The following is a 16,051-nucleotide window of genomic DNA, read 5'->3' as shown; positions in this document are numbered from 1 at the left end:
CATGCCAAGGGAAGTGTTTTCACTTTCCACAGAGACAGAGGAGGTGGTTTCTTCCCGAGTTGTGCACTGGGCCTACAGCTCAGCCACCAGGTGTGTAGCAGGAACCTAAAGGCTCACATGGTCAGTCGGATGGGGCCAGGGGCAGACAGGAAGGAGACCAAGACTGGCTGTGACCACAGCACACAGCTAGGTTACCTTGATGATTCTGGGCCACTAGCCTTCGGGACCCTGCGAAGAGAAGGTGCCAATAGCTTGCTTGTTCCATGGTTTTCTGGAAGCCATCACCAATGGCTGGGCCCAGAGATGGCCAGCGTGACTCCTTCAAGGGCTTCACCAGCTCCATGCTGCTTCCCTAGGCTCTTCCTCTCAGAAGCCCTGGAAGCTTTGGAGCCCCAGGCAGGTCAACATGGGACTGGAGCTGTCAGCCTAGTGTGGAGTCCCAGCTCACGTGGCTTTCAGCAGCTCACCTGAGGCCCAGGGCCAGGGCTGCCTGCTCCTGCCCAGCCTCATCGCTCACCATTACTTTGGGGGACAGAGGAAGCACCACAAACAAAACCACATCCGTTCTCAATAAATATTTTATTTTTCTGACACTCCACCCCCAATACAAAAGCCTTCTTCTGGCTGGAGCCGGATTGTGCGAACAGGCCTTGCCGCGGGCACCTGCTTGCCTAGTCCCTAGGCCTGCGACCACCCAGACACAAGGCAGTGAACGTATGGCTAGACGGAGATGGTACTTTATTAAGAAACAGAGAACAGCAATAGGTCCGAAAGGGGCAGCTGCGTCACCTCCAGGGGCTACCCCAGCTGCTGTGGGTGGGGCCCGCTGGACCAGTGGCTGGAAAGCCTCCCTCAGCTAATGAGGCCTCCCACTGGGTGTTCTTGGAGCAGGTCTTCCCAGCAGAGGGCTAATGGCCCACGTTGCTCCATGAGGCCTGCAGAGGGCAGTGTGCAGCCGTGATGCTGCACCCTATCTGTTCTGGCCAGACGGTCAGGAGAGGCCCGGTCACAGTCGCGATGAGGCTGAGCTCCACCCCGGCTCAGGCTGCACTGCTGACCTGTGAGGTGCACTGAGGTACAGGCAGCTGTGGCTGGAGCTTCCGCCCCTTGCGGATCCCAGCCGCCTCTGTTCTGTAAGTTCTAACATCTCCCCCTCTGGACAAAGAGGCCCATGCAGGAGTGGGGCGGGATTCCTCCCCTCACCCTAAGCTCGCTGGGAACAGCGCAAAGGCACATGGGCCAAGCTTTCCCCAGGCCCCTGCTACCCCTGCCCACCACCCGACCCACCTCCCAAGCGAGGGACTTCAGGATCACTGTCTGCTGTCTAGCTGAGTGCAGGACCTCCAGGATTTATCCAGGGAGAACAAGCCATTCTCCCTTCTGTCAGTGATACTGGCATAGAGGAGGGGCTTCCCGGTCTCCTGGCTCCCCTAAGTAAGCCCACGTGTCCCAGAATGGAGACCAGGAGGGCAATCAAGGCAGGTGTGAATGAGCACCGAGGGTCTGTGTCCTTGCCCCAGCTGGGTGGCACAGCCGAGCCAGGCTGGCTGATTAGGCCCTGTCCTATCGCTCTGAGTCAGAGAAGGAGGAAGGCTTAGTCCATCTCCACACCAGCATGTCCTCCCCGGCCACTCGGTGGGACTCGGTCTGGATCCGAGATTCATTGGAAGCCAGGAATTCCACGGCGCGGTCCCACACTCGCTTCATGCGCCGCCTGCACGGGGAAGGTAGAGCTCAGCAGGAGGCAGATGGCACCTGGGCCTCCCTTCCCACAGGGGTGAGTCAGCTCTACTGCACTACTCCACAGTGGACGTTGTTAGGCACCAACATGGCTGCAGAGAGCACTGGGGACGTCACCTCCCACATTCCACAGGCCACAGTACTAAGGGGCTGGCAGCGGTGGGTACCCAGGACCACGTGGGGGCTGTGCTTAGCTCAGATGCAGCCCCCATAGCGCAGGAGGACATGCATGTGTGAAGATGGACTAAGGAAGATGGGAAAGCCATCCCCACGTGGTCCTGAAGTCTTTGTTGTTGGGAAGGGGGTCCACAGAACAGACTGGCCCCACTGACTTCTATAGATGTGACTCGCTGCTCACAGGCACATGTCCCTGTCCCTGCACTACTGCGTATCTGGACACTGATTACCCAGCGTGCTACAGACTCAGAGCTTGGAGGAGATGCCAACCTCAGGCCAGGTCCCCGAGGGCCTGACCTGCCTGCGGCTTCCATCAGCTCCCTGCCGGGTCTTCATGTCTCCCGAGGCTCCCGAGTGAGCCCTTACCTGGCAGGTAGGGGCTCAGCTCTGTACAGTCGCACCCAGCCTGAGCTCTAGGTGACATGATGCAGTCAGGGTGCCAGGCCAGCTCTGGCCTGTGTCGGGATCAGGTAAGTCACATGGCCAGCAGCACTGTCCAGTGGTCGTGTGCCTGGAACTGCCGTGCCCAACTTCAAGCCTACCTCCTCAGCACCTGTCCCCTGTCCCTGAGCAGCCGCCACTGTCCCTGTCACATGGTTTCCTATGCTTCCTTCTCCTGCTCTAATGTTCCACCGCGGTGTAGACTCTGGCTCTCCACCTGTGCACGGTAAGTGATCAGCAAACACGGGAGAAGCTGCAGGGCCCTGTGGTGTGAGTAGGGCCGTACAGCGCAGCCCTCTGCAAGGCAGGGCAGTCCCACCGTATGAGAACGAGGCTCACACAGGCTGGCTACACAGCTCACAGCAGGGCCAGGAGCTGGGCGGGAGTCTGGGTGCAGCAAATGGCTTCCCCTGGGAGACGAGAGCTGTGGACCCACAGGGCTGACCTTGCAGAGAAGCAGTGGCCGCCCGTGGGCAGGGACTCCCTGCCTGCAGCCTGCGGGGAGGTGGGACCCAGCAGCTGCCAAATGCATGCAGTTGCTGGAGAGCAGCCAGGACTCTTCACAAGAAAACTGCTGGTAGTGGTCCTGCGCCCTGGCCGCGTAGGCTGAAAATGACCCAGGAGCAGGGCACAGAGACCCCAGCACTCAGGAAGCTACCCCACAGGGATTATCAGTTCAAGGCCTGCCTGGGCTACAAAATAAGATTCTGTTTCAATGAACAAAACAAACAAACGCCCAGACCTGCAAAGGCTGTCCTCCTCCGATCCCCTGGCTGCGCAGGAGGCTACCACAGCAGTCTGAGCAAGTCCCTTTCCTTCCCAAACCCCGGCCTTCCTCACCATACCTAGGCCCTCCACTGTTCTCAAGTCTGTGGGTCACATGAGGACCGGGAGAATGCGTAAGCTCTGAGCATCAGGTGGCACATGTGTGGCAGGTGACACAGCCAGTGAACAGCCCAGTCTGTACTGACACCAGGGAGGACCCTGCCGGACGCCCCGTCCCCACTGCCCAGTGTATGACTTCAGGGTCGTGGTCACGAAGTCTGAAAAGCTCCCTCCCTCTCCTTGCCAGTGACTGACTCAGAGACTCTGATGCTGGTCCATGGGACCCAAAAGTGCTCCCAAAGACTGCTGGGAGGTTTTCTCTGGCTTGGGAGACAGTGCCTGAAGTCCACTTCCTCTCTGTCAGCAGTGACAGACACCAGCAGGCTGATAGCATCCACGAGGAGGGAGGGGGCTGCTCCAGGCACAGAGAGCAGGACTTCACTCATGGCGATGAGACCATCTACAGCTGGAACCACTGAGGGGACTCGGTCTGCAGAGAACTGCTGACGGCTTGGTCCTCCTGCTTGGCCAGCAGCAGGGGACAGGCAGCCATTCACAGGAGGCTAAGCAAAGTGATCCTGGTGGCTGCTGATGATACGGGCTGGCTCCCTCCCACGGGTCTCAGAGGTCACCCCAGCCACAGGACTCACCTGCTCTGTGGGGGGATTAGACTGTCGCGCACGTGAAGGATGCCCACGTAGGGGTAGCGCTCCATGTCCTGTTCCCAGTCCACATAGTGGTCCTGAACCACATCTGGAGAGAGGGAGGAGCAGTTAGTATCGCCCGGTGGGCCTGGGCTCCCCCCTCGGGCTGGGGGACACACACCTATGATCTTCTTCACCATCTCATACATGGCCTGCTCTTCCTCTTCCAGCTTCCGCCATCGGTACTTCAGGAGGATCAGCAGCCCCCACAGGAAGGCCAGGCCTGGGACAGAAGGAACACCATCCCCTACTGAGCCCAGACAGGACAGGCTGCCGTCACCCGAGGTGTCCCAGGTACCCCAAGCCATCTCAGCCTCACCTCACCTTCTCCCTCATGGGCTGTGCTGCACAGCCTCAGACATGCAGGTGTTTGCACGCCAAAACCCTGACAGCTCCATATTGGGATGCACTGCACAGGGCAGCCATGTCTGTCCCACCCCACCTGGAAGGCTACCATCTCCATGCCACAGCCTTTTCCTTTTAAGAGACACCTCAGGATACTGCTACTGGAGGGAGACAAGCCAGGCTCTCCCCCCTTCCCACTCTGCATCCTCCCTGCCTTAACCCATCTCTGCAGAGGTTTGCAGCTTTCTGAAGTAAAATTAGGCCAAGGTCCCACAGCACCTCGGGAGTGGGGCTGGTCTGTGCACCGGAACCCTGACTGGGCCACTGAAGTCGCAGACTTCCACAGGACCCATGCATCTCAGGAAGGCTGACAGGCTCCTGCCCCACCCGAGGACATACCTACTTATAATACAGACCCAGCCGCCACGCCCCAAGGGTAAAGGCGCCCAGGGCAGAGGCCAGCCAGTTATCTCTGGTTTTATAAGCCAGTCTCAGGTGTGCCGGGTGAGAAGGCCCCTTCAGTGTCCCTGACTGAGCATGGGGACTTACACCAGAAAAAGATGAGCACGTGGGTAACCGCGGTGAGCAGGGCGCGGCTGAGGCGGCAGCCCATGCCCATCCGGGGCCGGGCGGACTCCAGGCAGACCACTTTGTCCACGGTGGTCACTAGCTCAGATGGGTCTTCCCCTTTCAGCCTGAAACAGGACATGGGCTGTAAACACTGCAGTGTAAGCCCCACTCACAGCAGCAGGGGAGGCACAGGAGGGACGGTTTCTCTGCTCACACAGAACAGCGCTGTCCTGGCGGTGCTCTGGCCTGCAGTTCCCCACACTGGCTACTTAGAAAGACGGAAGCTTTAAAGATGGCAGCCAGCTCGACCCCCTGCCGCTGAAGTGGCCTCCCCCTCTGCCGGGTCGTTGACAGCCTCTCTCAGCATGCAGAAGATTAAGCTGTAAATTGGATTCCCACCTCCCAGCACAGAGAAATGGAAATGTTTACTGATTCCTTGGTTTTGCAAGCATGTGGCAAGAACTGAAAGACAGAACCTGGGAGGCTGCGCCTCTCTTCCTCAGAAAAGCAGACACAAAGCTGTTTAAGCGTGTAAAGAGCAGGTAGCACCTATGAGGCCCATGGCAACAAGGAAACACCAGGGCCAGGCCCCTGCCCTCGTGTCCCCAACTGAGTGGCTGGTGAGACAACGTGGGGATCTGCAGGGACGCCATGCCCACACCGGTGTCTCTGGAATCACTACTTGTGTGGCACCCCGTTCCTTGCTCCCCGGTTTCAACCCCGGCTGTGTGAGCTTGTTCACTACCCTCCCAGCTGCCTCCAGCAGGAAAAGGCAAGTGCCATCGTCCTCCCAGGCTGGCAGCCCGTGAGTGCTGTGGAGGAGAAAATCCTGCTCTCCTCCGCCTTCCCCAGCGCAGGAAGATGGCCGAGCCGCTCGGGCAGCTGTTTAAGCCATTGGATCTTAATCGTGCCATGCATCCAGTTACCGAGCTTTAGGCCAAGATGCCCAAGGGGCCGTGCTGGATGCGCTGTGATGGAATTAGTAATGTGGGTGGATTAGAGGAGAGGAGAACAAAACCCCAGAGTGCGTGTTAATATCAGAAGCTGGAACCGGAGCACAGACTCTGATGGGGAGCAGTGGGAGGGGCTTGTGGCTCCGCCCCTTCTGCAAGGCTGGTTGGCACACCCTGCCCCCGTGCTAACAGGGCAGGAAACTCAGGGGACGTCAGGTCAGAACAGAGCCCAGCAGTTCCCACGTCCTTTCCAGACTGAATAAAGCTGAGGCCTCACTACACAGGTCAAGCTGCAGCCCAGGAAGGCACAGGCCATCTCTGTCCCCAGCAGGACGCCTTGGCCAGCGGGCTCGGATCCCATCACCTGGACTGGACAGTGCTGCTCTCCAGTCTGCAGCAGCACGTGCCTGCCCCTTGCTGTTGGTAAGTGAGGACGGTGGCAGCCCAGCCTCCCGTGACAATGCCACACTCACCAGATGCCCACATCCTTGTTGCTGCTCAGTATCCAGGTCAGTGCGGCCTTAAACCTCGAAGAGGAACTGCTGGTCACGTTCTGCAGGGTGGAAGACGGGGTGAGCTCTGCCCGGGGCTGGAACATCACCGTGACTCTTGAAAGCTTCTCCTGTGTCTCCCACACCCCACGCACAGCAACAGGCAGGGAGGGCAATGGGGTGAGGAGAGCTGGAAGCCGGGGTGAGGCACAGCAGGGAAGCAATGCGGGGCTGAGGCAGTGAGAAGGGCTCTACACAGAGGCTGGGAAGCGGCCGGCCACAGGCACAGCTGGCGCAACCAGCCATGGCTGTGTGGCCTCAGAAACTCCCTCCAGACCTTGGCTTCCTCATCTATGAAATGAAACTGAACTCCATATCCCTTCAGACCCCTGCCAGCCCTGAAGCTACAGGATTCTACCATGGAGAGGCACAAGGAAGACAAAGGAAGCCGAGGACCAAAAGGAGACAGAGGGCAGGGCGGATGTGCCTCCCACTGCCTGGGGAAGCGGGGATGTGGACAGAGAGGGGCAGCCCTGACGACCCTCGAGGGTCTCTGAAGAAGGGGCTGCCCGCTGTGGCCCTTCAGCTGGTGAGGGGCCTGAGGTGCAACCGGAAGCCTGCACACACTCAGCAGGGCCAGCTCTGTGGCGTCCCCTCTACAGGAGCCCAACGCCTCACTAAATTTAAAAGAAAGAAAACCAAAAGGCAGAAAGCAAACAGGAAAAAGAAAAGGGAGGGGAGAAAAGGCCTGCAGGGCTGGGGAAATCAATAGGAAGCTGCAGTGTGCCCGGGAGGGGGAGCCGCCATGGCCGCCGCAACCTACTCACAGCTATGTACTCCTGGGCCTCCAGGACAGGGATGCATTTGCTCTTTAGCTTCTCTGGATTGCCACACTCGAAATTACCTAGGAGGGAAGACACACTCAAACACAGAGACGAGGTGGGCAAATTACCCAGAAATGACCTAAAAATACAGCGAGAATCAAGTCATCAGCTCCAATCAGGAGCATGTGGCCCAGCGGCGGCCGGCTTCTGGGGGCATCTTCACTCTGCAGCGAGATCAAAAGCCACTTAGCTTGGATCGATTCCAGATCATTAAACCTGACCCGCAAAGCAGGTCGGCGATTTGCATTAAATGACGGAAAAGCCGCCCAATGCCAAACTCTGTCTGTGGCTGATCCCTGGAAGGATCAGACAGAGCTGCAGAAGGTACCAGAATGGCACTATAAATATACACAGCCTGGGAAAGAAAGGCAGGAGGCCGGCTACCACAGACACTCTGATCTGGACACATGCTGGAACCTGGAAGCCCGTTGTTAGAGGATCCTGGGGAGGGGTGTCCAGAAGGAACTCAGGGAAGAACCCATCTATGGGGTGAGCTGACAGCCAGGCAGCTCCCCTAAGCACCCTGGGAGGCTTGTCCTGCCAGCCTTCGGGGCCTGGGCTAAGGACCACCTCTTGAGCAGCTCACAGCAGACCCGGCGGCCTAACACAGCAGCCAGCCCTCCTTCACAGGGCTTCCTGCTAGGCCCTGGAGGGACAGCACAGGATGAGGCACACACCAGGGATCTGACACTCAGGCCTGGCACTGCCTTGTATGGGTCTATGTGTGCACTGGGCAAAGAGGGGCTGCTTTTGGCTTGTATTCCAACACAGCCCCTCCTACCTCAACACTGCTCTTGGCTCAGTGTCCTCTGAGGTCAGGGCAGCTTCTCTGCACGCCTGCCATAGCTGGGCTAGTCTTGTCCTGGCACGGCACCTTGATGGCCTCCTGATTGGTTTCTTCTGTCCCCTTTCCACCCCAGAGCTTTGTCAATGAGGCTTAACGATGACTCTGCTTCAGTGACACAGCAGCAGCAGCATCGCTTGGCTGCTGGGCGTCTGTCTGCCTCTGGCTCTCCCTCAGTGTGTCACTTCCTAGCTCTGTGCCTGCTGCTAGGGCAGGCTCCTGGGACATGGCACCCACACCTCCTAACATGGCTCCCTCCCTGTGTGCACACACCCAGGCCAGCCTGTCCCAGCACAGCTCGTTCTTGACTGTCCAGCTATGCCACTGTGCCCCCTGCAGTGTGAGACCCACTGTCCTCTGGCTGCTCCGTGTCCCTTTGTGGGTTCTCCTCTCTCCCACCCTCTCAGGCCTTTCCTCCCACCCTGAGTCCCCGAACGCTTAGACAGCAGAGAGGAGGACACAGGGAAGTGCTGCTGAGTAGAGCTTGAACTTTGCCCTCAGAACGGCTAATTTCCTTTTCTTTGCAGACGACTACTTAAACCACAGCCAACAGCAATCCACCCCGCTCTGGGCCCTAGCATTTATCTGCCCTCTGAAAAGGACCCAGAATTCCAAATGTCACACAATCGCAGAAACTGTCTGCAGAAGGCAAAACCACTCCCCTGCCAGAGCACGAGGCAAATCACAGTCACCTGCGGTGGACAGCGAAGCAGCCCTGTACCTCACGCCTGGGACCAAAATGAAAACATCCATTCCCATAATATTTGTGTGTTTCAAAGAAACCAAAATTCTCACCAGAGTCCTAGGAGCCTATAAAGTAGTCTGAGGGCAGGACTCTGGCAGGCACCTCACACCCTCTCCCAGGGCCAGGACACCTCTAACAGGGTGAAGGAGGCGGGCTTCACATTCCCTGGGCCGCACTGAGAAGTCAGCTCTCGCCCTAAAGGCAGCAGGTGCCTGGGCCCTTGATGGCATAAGCCAAGACCAGCTCTGGAAGGTGGACAGAGAAGAGCTACTCAGGCCTAGGGTGGGACAGAGCACCTCTGCCTCAGGCTGCCAACAAACCACAGGGGCTTTCCTATCAACAAGGGCGAGACTCAGGTCCAGGGGATTCCCAAGGTCTGGTTCCCTTCCAACCAACACAAGGCCCCAAAGCACGATGGGACAGAACCTCACACCTGCCAAGAGGCCCATGTTTGTGTGGACCCAAAGAAGAGTTTGAGAAGCAAGATCCAGGCCTGTACTGAGCCCCACAGGGCTTGAAAGGATGTGTCCGGGTGGGGGGTGTGCAGCCGAGGCAGGGCAGTGCTGGGCTGGCTTGGCCTGACTACGCGGGGTCACGGTGGCTACTCACCTGCTTGGATGGCCAGGAAGTTGTACAGCTCATGCAACAGCTCCAGCAGGGCCGCCTTTTGCCTGGCCTGGCAGAACTGAAAGGCAGGGGGAGAAACCGGTGAAGGGCCTGTCTGTCTGCAGCCAGACCACCACATCCACTGGACAGCAAGGAGCTCCTCTAATCTAGGAACCTTTTTGCTTTTTGAGGCAGTCTTATTTAGACTAGGCTGGCCAAGAACGGTGAAGGATGATCTTGAATTCTAATCCTCCCGTCTCCACCGCTGAGTACCAGGATTACAGGCACTGTGACGTTTTATGCAGTGCTGGAAACAGAGCCCAGGGCCTCATGCACGCCAGGCAATCGCTCTACCAACAAAGCCCCGTGCTCAGCCCCTGCTCCTAGTCTCTATGACAGAAATGCATCTGCAGGCAGCTGGCAGGGAGAGAGGTGCTGAGTGACTGGCTCTGTGGAGCAGAGACAGCACAGTAACAAAGGGATGGCCACCCACAGCTCAGGCAAGGAATGGCACCAGGGCTTGCCTCAGTGTCAGTGACTGCAGGTCTGAGGCCTGCCTGAGGAAGGGCTGCAGGGGGACTCAATGGAGCCCACACATCAGCCACTTGCACTGGATGGACAGACGGTGCGAGACAGGAAGATGGCCTAAGACAACACCCCCTTCCCAGCCTGTCCCTGTATTCTCCGCAGCTGAGGGAGAAAGAAAAACAGCGTCAGACTCCTTTGCGGCCGAGAAGACTAAGAACACTTACCTGATACTTAAATGCTTATCTGGATTTTGGGTGAACTAAGGCCACCCAAAGGAAACTCAGCAAGAACCTCACTGGGACCTGAAAGCAGGTCCCTGGCTGTGAGCTCCTGGACCCGTCTGTCACAAAGGCCAAGGGTGTCCAAAGTAGCCAGAAAATGAGTCTTGCCTGGATATGGCCCAGACTCTGCTTTTGTATCGCAGAGACAGGATTGGTTACAGATCTGGCGTGTCTGGAGCCCAGAGCCCCGGCCAGCTGACGGGTACAGCTTGCTAGCTCTGTAGTCTAGCACGGTTCTGCAGGGCATCTGTCTGAGTGCTTCACGGGAAGGCCAGGGGCAATCATGTTCTTCCTTCAGTGGGGTCTACCTGCTCTATAGACTGCCGGACCGGGACTAGAACTAGGAACCTTGTCTAACTAAATGAGAGAAGAACATCAGAGGGGTTGCGTGGAAAGTTCTATTTTTCTAGTTCCTGCGTTTGTTCCTCTCATTGGCTGCCTGTTTCTGGAACACACTGTCTAACCATCAGCCCAGTTTTATGACAGAAAGCAGATTAAACTTATTATGAGCCTGGTTTTGCAGAACAACTGGGAATCAAAGATGTTTCGTGGATGAGAGCAATAAGGGATGTCGTAAAACACCCACAAACAGGATACATCAGCAGCTAGGAAAATAAAACCGTGTCTGCAGCAGGCTGCCCTTCCTTAACGAGGGAACAGTCAGTGCAGGGGTGTCATTTCTTGGCTAGCCCCTGGGCTGCAGAGTCCTGGCACCCACACTTAATAATTAGAGTACTAAGTCATGCCCTCTGGCAGCCACACCTCCTCCTGGTAGGATTTATGATCTGAAAATTTACTGCCTCATCTTCCTCAGAACCGTTAACGCTGCTCACACGGCCGAGGACCACTCACCTTCTCCCAACATTATCTGTGGGGGATGCGAGGGCTTCATAAAACAAACGGGACACACTGGGTGAGAGGGCTAATTTCCCCTTGCCACGTGCTTCAACCCGGCCCCTGATGTGTTCGGTCAGGAATCTGAACACAGTCAGAGATGGAAACACGCCAGAGAAAAGGCAAGGCACACGCTGTGGTCTCTCAGGGTTAGATGCTGACAGCCTCATTCCCCACACCGCAGGCTGGAGGACAGTGCACACCCGCCCCCATCTCCCTGGACTGACTGCGGCAGATCGAAGGCTTTGGATGCTCCCCCTGATAGGGGTGCTTCTGTAACAAGCCCAGGGCTGGACCCAAGGAGCTCGCCCTTCCAAATTTCAAGTACTGCTGTGCTCCCAGAATTGAATCTGACACAAACATCACAGAACATGATGTGATTCTAGTGCATTCTGGGAAGCTCTCCCTGAAAATGATCCTCTCATGATCTGGGCCAATTTATCTCTTGGCAGAGCTCAGAGTCCTCAGGAAGACTAATAGAAGGCAGATCAAGCTTACCTCATCTGTTTTTCTCTCACAGTCCACCGGTAACAATTTCACTGAGACCAAGAAAAGAGAGAGAAAGGTTAAAAGTGGGACTGGGCAACAGAGAGACCTCTCAAGACCCAGGGGAAGCAAAACTCGGCTGACATAAAGGTAGAGACCGGAAGATCCATCTGTCAGTGGCCAGTACAGTGCAGGCTCCAAGACCCAAGGGTTCCCTCATGCTGGGTCAGGACACTGGTAGTTAGGGCCTTTCCAGCAGCCACTGATTCCTGGGTAACTTAACCTCTGTTTCTGGTCCTGAAAATGGAATTGCATGGGTCTTCCTATGTACAGCTGTAAGGCCAGCACTCAGGAGGTTAACACAGGAGGACTGCCACGAGTCTGAGGCTGGCCTGAGGTACAGAGAGGATGCTGTCTCAAGAAACAAAACAAGGGGCTGAAGGTGGCTCAGCTGCTCTTGCAGGAGGCCTGAGTTTGAATCCCAGCATCTACATGGCTGCTTACAACCGCCAGAAACTCCATTTCTGGAGTCACCATCGCCCTCTCCTGGTCTCCATGGGTACTGCATGCAGGTGGTGCAGACGCACATTAGGCAAGACACCCATACACATAAAACAAGTACAAAAACAAAGAAAGGAAGGAAGGAAGGAAGGAAGGAAGGAAGGAAGGAAGGAAGGAAGGAAGGAAGGAAGCCGCTTTTGTTGCTTAACTGGGGAGTTAGGTTCAAACAAGACAAGATACAGAAAAATTTTACGAGCTGTGAACAACGGTATGTCAAGTAAGAATGAACGCTATCACGGGAGGGAACTCTAGCCGGTCTTACAGGTCTTACATCGTAAGCAGACAGCAGCACCCAACGCTATACAACATCCCCTGAGCACTGCCAGCACTCACCTCTGTTAGCCTCTAGCAGACCCGGAAACTATTCCCAGGGTGGCTAACAGCTCCAGCCATGGAGCAGAACAGACTCGCACATGCCCAGACCTCCATTCCTCACAACACCTAAGACAACGGCTGAGCTTGGCCTGGTATTTCAGCTACTCCTCAATGGGGGAAGATATGACCCTGACTCGAGGCTGGCAACAGCGTTAACCACGGGCACGCTTCAAAAATAAACCGAGCTGTCATTTTATACCTATATTTGTATCAAAACGATCGATCGGGGTCTGGCGATTCTGGTCTATAATTCCGGCTTGGGGGAAGGTAGGGCAAAATCATAGTTTGGAGCCATCCTGAACTAGAGTGAGTTTGAGGTTAGCCTAGGTAATTTAGGGAGACCCTGCTTCAAAGTAGTTTTCAAAAGTCAGCTAGCGAGCGAGTGTAGCTTGGTGGCAACATGCTTGCCTGACGTATGGGAGACGGACCCTAACTATAATCCCTTATGCCAGGGGGGCGGATTTTCATAAAAATGGAAGTGTTTTCCTTCTTTTGTTAGAACCAAGAGTAAGAGGCAAAAATCCTTTTTGGGAGACACCAGTCCTCAGCTGTTCAGGAGGCACTCAAGGGATGCAGAGTCATCTGAGTGTGGGCAGAGATGTCTAGTAAGTTGCCTGAGGTCCTCTCCCAGAACAGCCCGAGGGTGCTGTCAGCCCCATAAGCACCCCAGTGGTACCAGTTTAAGCTTAAAGGAATTCTCCCACGCCTGTGCCACAGGCAGGCCCATACTCCTTTTGACAAATGAGCCAGTGTTGGTGCTACAAAGCTGGGACCACAAGAGCAGGCATTCCCAGAAGGCAGGGGGGGAACATCTGGAGCCTTCAGAGGGTCTCTCAAGTGTGAACGAGCAAGTAGTCAAAAGGGAGGAAGACAAGAGGGGTGGGCTGTCTGTCTGAGTGGGCGTGGAGCTTCCTCCCCAGAGGCCATGAAGAACCTGCTCCCTGCAGTGGCTGAAAGGGAGATTCTAGAAAGACTGGGGAAAACAGAAAAGAGCAGAAAGTGGAGACGGAAAGTGAGGGTCTGGAGGTGAGAAGACGGTCGTGGCTCACAAGGCGCGACGGGGACTCGGTGGTCTGGGGCGGAGGGGCGAACACCCGTGCCCGGGGCCCTCCCCTGCGCCGGCCCGGGACGTACTGTTGTCCTCCGCCTCCTGTGGCGCCGAGGGCTTGCCCATCTTCACCCAGAGGATGGCCAGGAAGACGAGCAGCAGCCCCAGGCTGGCCCAGAGCAGGAGCCGAGACAGGCAGCGCTCCAGCCGCCGGCCCGCCTCGGGTCGGGCCCGCACCACGCCCGCGGAGCCGGTGCGCTGACCCTTAAGGCCGGGGCGCGTGTCGGCGCTGAGGAGCGCGGAGTGCGGCCTCGCCGAGGCCGACGACGGGACCCACCAGTGGCGGGCCCGGCCCGGGGCGGCCCTGTCGGGCGTCCGTGCATCCTCGTCGTCCTCGGAGCTGCCCCGTACCGAGGCGCGGCGCCGCAGCGGCCCGGGCCCGGTGTGGGTCGGGTAGGAGAGGCCCCGGCTCACGGCCCAGGGAGCGGCGGAGGCCCCGAAGTTGCCGTAAGGCCCCGGGTGTCGGAAGCCGCGCTCGGGGCTGGCGGGGACAGCCAGGGCTCCGACCGCGGGACGGCCGCGGCGGGCCGCGCGCGCAGCAGCGCTTCCTCGCGTAACCGGGCCTCCTCCCGCTGACGCTCCGGGCCCCGCGGCCGGGCCTCCTCCCGCGGCCGCTCGTCGTCACGCAGCCGGGCCTCACCCCGCAGGCGGCGCAGCTTGTTGCGGTAGACGTTGCGAGTGGTGTCGGTGATGGGGCCTGGCTGGAAGCCCAGGGCCTGCAGCTCCCGCCGCAACTCCAGGTCCGACAGGCCGGCCATGGCCAGGACACCGCCCCCTCGCCCGCCCCCGGCGCGCACCGCACCCGGAACTGCTCCCGCCGGCAGCCGCGGCGGAGCGGGCGGGGCCGCGCGCCATGATGGGAAGGTCGACACTGGACGCCATATTGGGAAGGGCGGCGCCTGAAGGGTCTGTCCGCCATGATGAAAAATGTCTGTGTCGGCCTGGAGCCGCCATGTTGGTGAGGTCCAAAGGGTTGGGTTGGTTACTTTATTACCGGTGTCTGTGCGCTCGCGGGTGCTTTCATCTCTCCCCCCCCCGCCCTCTAGTTTACCTTTGTCTGTTAGATCTATCAGTGCTTATCCTAACGCAGTGCTAGCACGTGGTAGACATTCAATAAAATGTTGATTTACTTAATGGATGAGCTGCCCGATGGTGTAAGAAAACTTCCGCCAATAGTAGACATCCGGCCCATTCGCCGGTCTCCGGATGGGCTTAGGGGGCTGTGTGTGAGATTTGGGTGGTGCAGAGTCCATCTGGCTTGATCTCGGAGGCCTTAGGTTGACCGCTTCAGGCCAGCCTCAGGCACGCAGTTGGTGAACAATGAAACATCAAGAGTGTGCACCCTTGGGACTGGAGAGATGGCGCTGCACTTAGGAGCACTTGGACAGGAACTAGGTTTGGGCACCAGTACCTAAGTGGCTGGTGCACATGCATGTGCGTAAAACACTCATGCATAAAAGAAAAGTAAATATATATAGTTTTAAAGTGCAGCTCTGGGACAGATTGATCCACAGTGATCACAGGTGACCCAAAATATCCCTAAGCCCAGAACTCCCGTGGGCGGATCCCTATACTCCGGACTCCTAGCGGCAGATAACTGTTCCCTAGGTTCCTGTGGGTGGATGAGCCTGGTAAAAGGAGGCATTGTGGTACCTGGTGGAATTCTCATGGGAGATGGGATCGGGAAGACCTATAGTCAGTACAACGATTTAGAGGATGGTCTGCAGAGTCTCGCCGTTTGATTTCCAACCTGCAACCATTCAGTGTGATAATTTCCAATTAACATTTCTAGCCGACTTCCCATATCTCCCTTAGAGGGCTGCTGTGAGGATTAGAAGAGACCTTCAGGACAGGGCCTGGAACAGCCTCCTCCCTCGGCCAAATCTGTGCAGTGTCAGGAGCTTTGGGGGTGGGGGCAGTGATTTGGTTACTGAAGGGTCAGAGAAAGTGGTGACAACTGGAAACAAACACAGTTCACGGCCTTGCCCTCACTCTCTTCCCCTTCCTGTTCCTTCCACATCCTTCATCACCTTCCTTTTCCTAGCAATATTGTGGCTCCAGCTCTCCCTCATTCTCTTCCCAGCCACCTCCTCGAGAGCTCCCTGCACTCTCCCCCACCTCCCTCCCTGCCTTCCCCGAGACCCGGGCCTTGCTCCTCTGTCAGAGTTTCATGGTTTTGCGCTTGTTAAACCCCAGGAGTATTCAGTGCCGGCCACACAGCTGGGAAAATTACAGCCTCAGCTCTGTTGCCTTCTGTCATTAGCCTCCCCTTTTCCCCGACTTAGCTGCTCCCATGTGGTGTGATTTCTCTCACCAAGTGTTGTTTTCCTTTTCTCTGCCTGTGTTTGCACGGAGTGCCACGGATTTGATATAGTGATTGCCTAACACATATACCACATAATAGTATTTTATTTCTTTCAGAAGCACTGTTTGCATGACAAATGAGTTGGTAACATTTGAGCAACTCCTTGCAGCTGTGCAGCTCAATATCCG

General features: G+C 57.0%; 1 protein-coding gene across 1 annotated transcript; it reads right to left on the bottom strand.

Annotated features, from left to right (window-relative positions):
- Positions 1–560: 560 nt before the first annotated feature.
- Positions 561–14,686, bottom strand: Lemd2 (LEM domain nuclear envelope protein 2). Its single transcript, XM_032888495.1, is given in 10 exon segments — positions 561–1,714; positions 3,834–3,936; positions 4,009–4,110; positions 4,782–4,927; positions 6,229–6,308; positions 7,074–7,150; positions 9,329–9,404; positions 11,527–11,567; positions 13,585–14,025; positions 14,028–14,686. Coding segments are annotated over 10 exon segments (1,506 nt in total). The 5' UTR covers positions 14,317–14,686; the 3' UTR covers positions 561–1,563.
- Between the last annotated feature and the right edge of the window lie 1,365 nt (positions 14,687–16,051).

This window comes from Rattus rattus, chromosome 18 (genome assembly GCF_011064425.1).
Source record: "Rattus rattus isolate New Zealand chromosome 18, Rrattus_CSIRO_v1, whole genome shotgun sequence".
Classification (NCBI taxonomy): Eukaryota; Metazoa; Chordata; class Mammalia; order Rodentia; family Muridae; genus Rattus; species Rattus rattus.
This window is presented reverse-complemented; position numbering and strand designations above follow the sequence as displayed.